Below are 12,153 nucleotides of genomic sequence, written 5' to 3' on the forward strand. Positions count from 1 at the left end.
AGGTGGAGAAAAATATATTGTAGAAAACATTTACGTACTTACCACATCGCTACGACTGCTACGCCGTAGCTCGTAGCAAAGAAAATGACGTATGTAGCAAAAGTTGTTAGTAGAAGCTGAGTGAAGCAGGCGTAAATGCAATAAATAGTACATTGTGCAACGTGGGGGGTAAGTGAAATATTGCACGAGTCTAATATGCGGCTGTCGTGAATTAAATACTCGAGTAACAATATTCTTACCCCCGGAGTTACACACAATGTTTTTCATCACACTTGCGAAGAAAAAACAAAATTTAAAGCGAAATCATTCTTAAATACGGTGACATTTCAAACATTCGTCTGCCATTTTGAAATTTTTTGGCAGTTTATGCAGTTTAGGCTCAGAATAATAACAGTTTAGGCATCGGAGGCACAGACCCATCGGCATTCAGCCACAATTGAAAAATGTGTAAAAATATTTGAAACTGCTATTAAATTAATCAAATGAAATATTTTAAAGTATAAACAAAAAAAATTGTAAACGTCAGTATTTTCAAAGTAAAACTCATTTATACCTACTTGGTTCGTATGAATTAGTGGCATAATTTAAAAAAAACTATAACTCACCAGTGAGCTATACCTTTTTTTCGGAATCCATAACTCACCATAAGGCCAGGCCTATATTGTTCCCGCGTGAATTATGGATTCCGAAAAAAAAGGTATAGCTCACTGGTGAGTTATAGCTTTTTAGGCCTTTGTCCTTCAGTACACCTGCATGAAATAAGATCTTTTTCGAGCAAGTGTGATGAAAAGAGGTATTATCTTTGCTTAAGATCAGGTAGGTAATAGTAGATTGTTAACCAAGGGATGAAACGCAGTCATCTCCGCCGAGGTATTTTGGCGCTCGAACGCAGTGAGAGCGCCAATAGTCCGAGGCAGAAATGATGCCTTTCATCCGAGTTAAACACTACTTTTCATTTCGAATACGAGAAAAGTAAAATGCATGTGTTTTTTGAAAAACATGATTATGTATTATTATACATTTTTTATACATTTTTATAGTATTTCTTGAGAGTACTTTCAATTAACAATTCAAAGAAAAGTATCGTTATTTATGGAATACAGAGTCAAATATCAGAATGGAAATTGTATAACAAATCCATTTAAACTCAAATTTCAATTGCTTATCGTAAAAAAAAAAACGTACTTCGAACGTAAAATGCTCAAGTGCAGACACGTATCATTTTCTGCACACCTTTTAGAACAACAATGACCCTCTTTCAGAGCATGAGAAATGAAAAACATTTGACAAGTCAGGTAGGAGTCATGAAACCAGTATTTTACTTAATTCGATATCATGGCAAATAATCAAACCCCATTATCAAATCCTTATTTTCATCGAACTGCAACATTGATAACGGGGTTTGCAAATAATATTTATACCCTACGGCGAGAGTATTTAGGCTTCTAACTAGTAGACCAAGGATCTAATGAAGAATGCTAGAAATCATAAATATATTAAACCGGGTCACTCACGTTTATACAGTCGATGATTGTTCGACATGTTTCGCTCCATAACAAGAAGCATTTTCAAAGACATGTTTTCCTCGTTATGGAGCGAAACATGTCGAGCAATCATCGAGTGTATAAACGTGAGTGACCCGGTTCAATATATTTTTCCCCTCACTAGCTCGGAAAGCCGTCTTTTATCATTTAAAACAAGCGGGGAAAAACGCATTTTATCCACTAGTGGGGAAAGTAATTTGACCTTGGATGGAGCGTGTTTAAGTAGCTTTTGACAGATAACAAAACGTAAAACGCTCATAATAATGGTTCGTTCCATATTAATTATCATTAAATAAATGGTTTGAGAATTTAATAAAAAATACCAAATGTAGCTTTATTTAATGATTTTAAGTCATAAACCTTAAATTCCATAAGAAACATTTGTTTTTTTAATGATGTTGAATGTAATTCTGAACGCACAAGTTGAGTCGATGCAATTTCAAAACGCATCGTCAGAAATGTCAACATTGTCAACAAAAAATTTCTCACCGATTCCGACACGTAAAAATACACAACTTTCAGAGTTTTCTGTTATCATATTATCGTTAAAAAAAATAGTGATTCCAGTGATGAAGATGATCTAACGCCTGTGGATCGCTATAGTGAGGGGAAAAGTTTTGTGTTACACACGGGTGCAAATGTATTTTACTTCTCGTGTGTTGAAACACTCGCTACGCTCATGATTCTATTTTAGAACCACTCGCTTCGCTCGTGGTTCAACTATAGAATCCTTTCGCTTGCTCATGTTTCAGTTCCACACTTTTGTTATTAAAAATGCTAGAAATCGTTTAATGAGGCTAGCCCACTTGGATTTCCCCGAGGAACGTATACCTACATTGAGCAGTGAGCGTCTTTGGCTGACGATGTATTGGGTAGATTCTACCAAGTCATCTATTAAAGGTAAATCTGAAACTTCCGTTACGAAAATTTTGTTATGCATACCTAGGAGCAATGGGATTATTGTACATGGGTAAACGAGCAGCCAAATTAGCTCCATGCATTAATTTATTTTTATTTTTGGATTCATAATTTATATCGTTGGAACACCGGAAATGATAAAAATACTTTTGTAAACCTTAACATTATTTTATTAAAAAATATTTAAAATGTTGAAAATTTTTGAGCGGTTGAAACGCTCATAATTTTTGGCGCGAATTCGACAGAGCGTGATGACGTCACACGTTGGGCGGTCCAACTGACGTTTGCTACTAATGACACTAATCTGTCGAACGCGTGACGTCACGTGGCGTTTCGAGCGTTTCGCTCACTAGCTTTTCGCAGGCAAATTTTTGTACTTTTTATTTATAATTTTGAGTAATTAAATGGTAATTTAAAAACGGAAATGCATTTGTAACATGATATAACGGTAACAAACATCCGAATAAAACATATTTCGTTCAAATATAAACTTCATGCATGAGGCTAATTACCGTCACCCATGGAGGAGCAGAGGCTTGCAAGTGCGTTGCCGGCCTTTATCAGAGCGCTTTTTGTGAAAGTTTGAAGGTCTTACCGGTTCGAAAATACCGCGGGTAACCAGTTCATTCTATTCATTCAGTTTAGCTGTTTATTTTGAGGACTGATAAGTGTCCACGACTGCGCTAAATGTTAATACTTAAGGATGACTCACGTTAGACCGGGCCGTGACCGGGCCGGAGCTTCCGGCGCTTCGTTTTCTATGGAAAGCATCACGTGATCACCTGTCATGTCATAGAAAATTAAGCGCCGGAAGCTCCGGCCCGGTCACGGCCCGGTCTAACGTGAGTCATCCTTTAAGGTAGGTATTTTTTCCTTAGTTACGGATATTTTCCGTGAATGTATTTATTTAAATAGGTATCGTTGCTTACCACCGAAAGTACAAGCTTTGCTTAGTTTGGAGCTACTTAGTTCAATCCGTGTATGATTTTTTTTAACCGACTTCAATTTCATAGAAGGAGGAGGTTCTGTATTCGGTTGTGGCTATTTTTTAATATATATTATTTAATTAAGTAACAGACCGACAGACAAAGTAACTATCGCATTTATAATATTTTAGTTAAAATATAAGTACGGCCTCTCGACAAATGGTAGGCGGGGCGCGGGCACGGCGGACACACCCTCCCCAGGCCACGCCCACAGCACTCTGAAAGCTTAGCCAAGCTCTTAAAGGCTCCCTCGCGAAAGTGCCCCGATATAAAAGTATAAAATATTTTATTGTAAGCGCATTATTGCGCCCTGATGGAAATTGCAATTATATCGTTAAGTTTTTTCACACGTTTTATTGGTAGGTATGTATTAAGTACCTTTTTTAGGGTTCCGTACCCAAAGGGTAAAAACGGGACGCTATTACTAAGACTCCACTGTCCGTCTGTCTGTCTGTCCGTCTGTCCGTCTGTCTGTTACCAGGCTGTATCTCATGAACCGCTATAGCCTAGACAGTTGAAATTTTCACAGATGATGTATTTCTGTTGCCGCTATAACAACAAATACTAAAAAGCTAACTTTATTATCTATATCAATGACTTGCCACTAGCTATAGATCACCCCCATGGTCCTTTTTGCAGATGACTGTACAATTGTATTCTCAGATTCAGACCCACATGCATTACAAATTGACATAAACAAGACACTTGAAACAGTAATAGAATGGCTAAACAGAAACAATTTACGCATTAATTTGACTAAAACAAAAATTATGAATTTTAAACAAAGAGTAGACAAATTGCCCGATTTAATTGTGACATATAAAGATAACATTATTGATGAAACGGACATTACAAAATTTTTAGGATTAAGTTTAGACCATAAGTTGACGTGGAAAAATCAAATTGAAATTGTATGCAATAAGCTTAGCAGATTTTCTTATGCATTGTATAATCTAAGTAAAAGAGTCAACGAGTCTGCTTTACTGACTGCCTATCATGCATACGTAACATCAACACTAAGATATAGCGTCATGTTCTGGGGAAATTCCACTGATCGCGAGGCTGCTTTTAAGGCGTAAAAAATTGTTTAAGATCAGTTTGTAGATTACAATTAATGGAAACCTGTAAACCACATTTCATTAGGTCATGCCATGTCTATACATTTTTGAAGGTAAAATGAAAAATGTGAATATGTTTTTTCTGTGCCGGTTTTTCAAATAAACTATCGCAAGTCTTAATTAATAACTAACAACAAAATGATTTTAAAATTTAATAAAGAAATTTATTTTTATTTACTTTTTTTTTATCAGTGTTCATGACGAATGTGCACGATTCTCTAAAGCGTTTGTAAGCGATTAGTTTTAATGAGCGGGTATGCGATTAAATGTATAGTGATGTATTCAATTAAAAAAAACACCTTGTTATACCACAGATAAAATAAAGTAATTATATTCATTTGATAGCTTATTAAAGAGGCCTACTTTATTGAAAAATCTGGAGGTGTCACTGGCGTGATAATACTTTAAAAAAAAATAAAAAAATGTTAAAATGTTTATATTTTACACAAACTTAATATCATGTAATTATCCTTACTACATGCACAATATACGTGACGCACGTCAAAATCTACTGGCTAGAAAGAAAAAAAACATTTATTTCAAGCTGCAAGGCTCATAAACAGTTTTTACACACGTCATAAAAATAATACAAATAAATATAAAATTAAAATTTACAAAAGAAAAATCAAAAAATTTATTAAGAAAGATCATATTTCGTTTTTTTTTTATTTAACTATAAAGTTTGGGGAGCTGAAATTTGGCATACTCTATACTAATAGAAAGACAAATCAATAAAAAAAACTGTCTTGACATAAATAAAACCATCACAACGCTTAAGTCCCTTTATAAAATACGGGCCCAGGCCGCGCAGGGTACGTTCAGAAACAAGAGATCGCTTCGGAACATACCGAAATTCATGTCTACTCGAACTTGCTACTGAACTGTCAATCCCCTCTTAAATGAAATACCAAGCCAGCCAATAGGAAAACACCCAGACATCAATCTGAAAAATGACGTCGCGAGTCGTCACCATCTTTTGAGGATATTCGCATTTTATTTTTTTGGTTAGCAAAAGACGGTGGCGACGAAGCACTCCATAATACGCATTTTGTTGGCGATATCGTTGTGTTGTTGTGTTTTCTTGGACAATAATATACACAGGTAAGATCACTTTCACCAGCTTAAATCCCCTCCCTTGACAGCTGAGTTTAAGATTGTAAAACAATATTTGTAAATAAAAACAAAGCACCATAATCATGTAATGTTTGCCATGTAATCTATTCGCAACTTAATTATTATTATTTCAACTAGCTTGTGACTATGTTATGTGAAGATTTTGAGTAGTTTTAAGATAATTTTAGCAGCCAAAAACTATACGCTATCTATGTGGCGCAAACAACTCAAACAAGTTTCTTTATGCAGAAATGGGTGACGAAATGGATCCTTGCGAATGCATCTGGAACCACGAGTTGGCAATGCGGCGACTGATCTCTCTGGTGAGTGTTTCTATCATGACCTTGTGCCTATTGTAGTGAACGCTACAATTATCGATAAGTGCCACTTTGCAAAAATCGTTCACGAGTGTTGATGGCATTCTTAAAAACGAATTATCGCTTATAGCGTTCAAAATTCATCACTCTTTTACAGGCATACTAAATTAATTTGCAATGTTGTATATGTGAATAATTTGCTATCAGAATACTCATGACTTAGGAATTCGTCACACATACACACACAGCGTATACTGAAACAACTGTTATCAGTAGGTATTCCAATCATTTTGTATGTATAATTGCTTGGTTATCAACAAACATCCACCTATTGGGATACTCTGTTGAACAGGCTTTGCCATGTTTACAAAATAGTTTTGTTGTACTAGTTAGTATACATATTTTCATTTATCTGGCTGAAATTTGTTATTGATTATAATAAATGGGATATAATTTAGTGACATAGTTACTATGTGGAGATCTCATCTACTATCCATTATATTTTTTATTTATTTAAATTTGATTTTTGTCATGTGATATAAACATAAACAAACAATATATGATTTAAACTTTTACGATTTTTACTCATTATTATTCACAACAACGGGACTTATGAAACTTATTTTACGCGATTAGTCCTGTGTAAAGAAACAATGGTGTGGCCCCATTGAATTATTTCGTTTTATGTAGAGTTTGCAGTTGGTTTGTTGCTGTTTATTTTTCACAAGGATCCAATAGGACTAACTGTATTAAAACAATAGGTATTTCAGAAATAAAATACAAATTACAAAGTTGGATCATTTACTAAATGCATATCATGAGCCATACTAATGTATGGTAAATAGTAAATTACTATTGTGCAAGTTAATTATAACAGTAATTGTTTTTATTTTACTACACTAGAAAACTACTGCACAAAAATAAAATAAAACTGATGATAGTACCTTTACAACCCTAATCTCTGATCTGAATCTAGTACAAACCTGAGATAGTCCAGATAGGCAGCTTGTTAGTATTAGCCAAAGCACATTTTTTTTATAGCATTTTATCTGCAATCGCCTGTTTTAGTTTAGCCATAATCAGATGTGCCATTTTCAACCAAAGGGTACTTATTGTCGGTTGTCAATATTATATACTATCAACACGTGGTACCTTTTGTTTGAAAACGTCACAGATGTTCTGTCTTTTTAAGGGTTTTGAGAGGTCTTTTATAGAAAAGAATTTATCTTCTAGTACCTCTGGTCTAGCTGCAGTGTTTGTCACCTTTTCAGTTAATTTATAAATTAAAATATTTTATTTATTCCAGCTTCGACAAGGGCAATCCTACTGCACTGACACAGAATGCCTCGACGAGATGAGCGGCTTGCCGGCGCCTGAGTCGGCCGGCAACAGCTTCCTGGTGATGTTCGCGATGATGGCGCTCGCCGTCGCCATGTACATGCTGCGCCCGAGGCGCCGCCAGTTGCCCGAAGCCAACAAGCCTCCGCGCAATTCACAGGTCTTTACTTCATTGGTTATATTGCCTTCACTCTTCAAACTTTGTTTTTATAGCCAGATACTTTGAAAATGTTCCAAAAACTGAACTAACAAAAAAATCCATCATTTATCGAATCTGCTACTATGATGTATGACTTTATCCACGTGATAAAATAACTGTCACTTTAACACCATGCTATTAAAAGTGACGGACATTGTCTTTATCACGCTGTGACAACAACAACCACAAAATACAATATAAAATTGAGAAATCGGATCTGTAGATGATATCATCTGGACATACAAAAGCATCGTCGCTCAGGCACGCGCAAATCATCCCGATTTCTGTGATAAAAACTATCCTATATGCTTTCCTGGAACTCAAATTATCTTCATACCAGATTGCATCTACATCTGTCTAGTGGTTTAAGCATGAAGAAGTCAGACAGCTATTCTCGTATTTTTGACCGAAGCGTTAGCAAAGGTCTCTGCTTTCACTTGGGCAAACTGCTTTCGTATGTCGGGATCCGGTGTTCTCCTCTACAGGTCGCAATTCTCAACCGATTCTCGTGACATTTTGTAAGCAGGTTCAGTAGTTAAATATAATTCTTGTTGTTTCGTTTTTTGGGAAATATTCAAAATGTTGGAAGTTGGCATAAAGGACTTTAGTGCCACTAGGTAGGTGGCTGGAGCCTTGTGGAGAAGACAGGGACGCGTGGAGGAATATGGGAGAGGCCTATGCCAACCAGACAAAACGTCTGCGGAGAAATGCTAGTAGTAAGCAGTAAGTAAGCAAGCGTCTATGCCACTTAAGACCATTGCGAGTACTCTGTGATAATGACTCAAAGAAGTATTTTTTGTTTGTATGAATCTTAACGCGAAGACTACAGCTCACAGAGCCACTAGTATTAGCAAGAAGAAGAAGATTAGCAGGGATATTTAAAATAACTGTGTTCCACGTAGGTTACCCTAGTTGGCCGGTATTTTGTGCCATAACGCTCACCGTCATTATGATAAAAGAGACATATAAAACATTGCCTCCTTACTCGTATAATGCTTATCGTTTGTTTTCCTTATAATTTACACGTTTTATTAACACTCATTTGTAATTAACTCTTGCCAATCAATTTTAAGGTTTATTTGCGGACAAAAGTCATCCTTAATCAGAAAGAATACATAGCACACGGCGATTTGCAGCGTTACATCCACATTAGCGATTCTGCATCGCCACAATTTACGCCATTATAAACGATGTTCCGATATACTTAAATACAATGCCGCGCGACGCTGTGCGGCGTAAGCGCCATCGACAATAAGGTCCCTTTTCATAGAAAATGCCCCATTTAAGAGCTAAGCAAACTTCTGAAATTTTACATAAAGTTATGGCATAAGTATGTTTTCCATGTGAGGTACCTACACTTATTTAAACAGAATCAATTTCCTATAACCGGTTGTTTTGTAGAAGAATTTTATTTCTTGTAATTTCACCTTGACTTGTGTCACAACCAAGTTTTTAAGTTTTATTAATTACCTATACAATACTGAGGTGATACCTACAGTTACACTTTACTGAAGACGTAACATGTCAATAACATTGACGAATACATTTGCATGACAAGTAGTGTATTGTTTACTGTAACGACTTGTTTTATTTTATACTTAGCTGTAGACACTTAAGTAACAACAGCATGGTATGGTGACATTGTGTACTCGTATTTGTGTAACATCAGTACCAGAGTAACCTTCGTTTTGCTACAATGTTTTTCTTCGCTCATTTAGAGCCTTAATGAACGCCAGAAGGCGAAGGAAAAGGAACAGGCGATCACGATCGAAATTGAACTTGAAGTCCCGCGTAAGTCTATTGCATTGGCGCGCGAAGCTGACGGCTGTGGCCGTCGTTGGCGTCCTTGGCAAGACTTTCCGATGACGTCCACAGCCAGCTGGCGGTCAAAGGATTAACCTTTTGGATGCCAATGACCGATATATACGCACCGTAGGTTCAACGCCAAAGACCGATTAATCGGTCATAGACCACAGAGCAACATAGACCTACATGCATATGCATAAAGTTCATATTGTTTTGACACTTCGGTGACGTGGCGTCTGCTTTTGTGTTTGATACGGCGTCGAAAAGGTTAAGTTAATTAGATGTGTGATGTGTGTCACACGCAAATTATAGTGGCATTCGTTTGAGCAGGGGTCTCCAAACTGGAACTCCAAACGGGAGAGCCCCGAAATCCGCCACCAGGCCACCTCGCCACGGCGGTAACCGTCCCAATTATTCGCGAATTTTGGCGAGGTGGCCTAGGGGTTCATGGCGTTAGCCGCGATAGCTAAAGACGCCGGTTCGAATCCGGCCTTCACCACTGGAGGCTTCGTCACTTTTTCTTTAATATATGACATCTATTATCTACAGTTCGTAATAGATGATTTTACTCTATGCTCTAGAACATAACCAACTTTATGTCGTCTACGCACGACTTAAAGTCGAACTTACAGTAATTACTTTACGAGAATGAGGTGTTTTTTTTTTATATATTTCATATTCATATTTTGTATATTCATAATAATTCATATTACATGTCTACCTACCTATATTAATTTCCTTTTTGTTACAGGATCACGACGGAGCTCCGCCGACGCCGCCAAGAATTTAATCGTAGACGGGACCCGGACATCGACCTCTTTCATATAAAATATGAACCTAAAAGGTTTTCCACATGAAAGTCCAAATATTTGCCAATAATTTTATATGAAACGGGCCCGAAATACCCGACTACCATACCGCGATCATAGTAAAGGGCTAAGATCCGAGCGTTTTGACTGTGTATTTTATTTCCTCATCGTCAACATATTGGCGTAACTTAGCGTTAGGGGATTCAGACTTGTCTTGGTGTGGCTCTATATAAAGAGTAGGTAAACACCAAACAATAGTAACTTGACCAATAACGAAGCAGCACGTGAAAAACGCCGAATATTGACCTTAACTGAACCGCTATGTATAAAATATCTATTCATACAAGACCTTGATATGAAAGGTCGATAATATTCCCTTTAAAAATAAATAGATCTAACTTCCTTAGTTAAATGTTTAACCGGCGGACTAAATGTTTAATACATTCAACAGTTTCATTCCATTATAGATTGTATTTATTGACTTCATGATTTCCTGACATTTTTAGTTTAATGTAGCAAAATATCGAATATTGTAATCTGTCTCTATGTAAAAGAATAAGCTCATTATTTGGGATGAGTTCTAATAAATTTGGCAGTTGTTTTAGATATGATAAGCTAAAACATTAAAAAGTGTAGTCGCCTTAATTTTTACGAGGAAATTCAGGGAATCTTGCCAATTTCCGGTGCTTCATTCTTCATAAAACCAGCAGAAGTGTTGAATGTCACGTAAGTCTGAAATGACTTGCAATTTGAAACTAAAGTAATACATGAAGGTGTATTTTTACATGCACTCATCATGTTTAAAAGGTCTCCTTGCAATTTGTATGTATGAAAAAATAGGTAGCTAAATCGCTACGAAAATCAGCACCTTTCTTATTATAATGTTTTTCGCAAGAAAACACGAAGGGCGCTCATTGGCGTGCTCGACGTTGTATATTTTATTTAGGTCTGACTTTTATGTAGAATATAAGACGAAAAATACCTATATTATATGTTTAAAAAGTTTTAAGTAATCATCTGTATTCAGATAATATTTAATCTATTTTATTTTAAATTATGCAAATGTGTGTCGAAGTTTAGTCAAAGGTCCCACTTTGTCGCTTACCATAAGGACCAGGTTTGCTTGTATCTTTATAAGTTTATATGAATAACCTGTCAAAGCGTCCTTTCCTTATGGCAAGCGACAGTGGGACTTTTTGCTTGGAAACGACACATATAATGCTTAGTTATATTGGGTGGGTTTCGTGTCTTTATCAGTTTATCACTATTGCTAATAATGTCAAGACACCAATGGAGATTTTTATTGATATTATGAAAAAATAAATAAAACAACTGTGACAATTCTTTTGTTTCATTGTGTAAAAGGAAATACACATAATAATTCACGATAAAAAGTGTATGACAAAACGTTGGATGAGCTAAAATGTTACGGGTAGTTGTAAATGCAAGCTATTTAAGAAAATTCATTCGTAGAATATTCACCAGAAGTTTGATGTTCCCAAAAACCTCGTCACACTACGGGAACTGTGAGAAAATCAAATAGTGAAACTATGTTTAGCAATCTCTTACGACATGGAATCAAAAACATACCGCGCTTATTAACTTAAGTCATCACCAGTGAAACAGTGAACATTTAATATTTTCGTCAGGCATCGCCATAAGTCAGAAAAACGCCTAACATAGATGCAAAGATAAATTGATTGTATTAAGGCGGGATTCCATCAGTGTGCGGCACAAGCATTTTTGTACTGAATTTGCTTGTGCCGCACACTGATGGAATCCCGCCTTTAGATGTTGTAAAGTGTACGACAAATTCGTGATTCAAGTTTTGCAGCAAATGTAGATGGCGTTGTACGGCTCCGTACATTATGCGGTAACTCCAACTCCGAGTCACTATTAAATTTGAAGTTTGACAATGGGGTTGGCCGGTCGGAATAATTAGCAGATGGCGCCAGCATAGCTTGCCCTGTCAAACCCTAGAATTGTGTCAAATTTTTGTTTTTTT

General features: G+C 36.3%; 1 protein-coding gene across 1 annotated transcript; it reads left to right on the forward strand.

The window, feature by feature from the left end:
- The first annotated feature begins 5,496 nt into the window (after positions 1-5,496).
- Positions 5,497-11,482, forward strand: LOC134741982 (small integral membrane protein 14). The gene is made up of 4 exons (XM_063674888.1): positions 5,497-5,667; positions 5,929-6,002; positions 7,303-7,494; positions 10,091-11,482. The coding sequence occupies exons 2-4, from the start codon at positions 5,931-5,933 to the stop codon at positions 10,127-10,129; spliced, it is 303 nt and encodes a 100-aa protein (XP_063530958.1). The 5' UTR covers positions 5,497-5,667; positions 5,929-5,930; the 3' UTR covers positions 10,130-11,482.
- Positions 11,483-12,153: the final 671 nt, after the last annotated feature.

This window comes from Cydia strobilella, chromosome 6 (genome assembly GCF_947568885.1).
Source record: "Cydia strobilella chromosome 6, ilCydStro3.1, whole genome shotgun sequence".
Lineage (NCBI taxonomy): Eukaryota > Metazoa > Arthropoda > Insecta > Lepidoptera > Tortricidae > Cydia > Cydia strobilella.

Bases quoted from the DNA above. Each gene is read 5' to 3' on its own strand.
- LOC134741982 (XM_063674888.1), top strand. From the start codon at position 5,931: ATGGGTGACGAAATGGATCCTTGCGAATGCATCTGGAACCACGAGTTG. The intron at 6,003-7,302 runs GTGAGTGTTTCT...TATTTATTCCAG, and splicing joins TGCGGCGACTGATCTCTCTG to CTTCGACAAGGGCAATCCTA. The intron at 7,495-10,090 runs GTCTTTACTTCA...TTTTTGTTACAG, and splicing joins AGCCTCCGCGCAATTCACAG to GATCACGACGGAGCTCCGCC.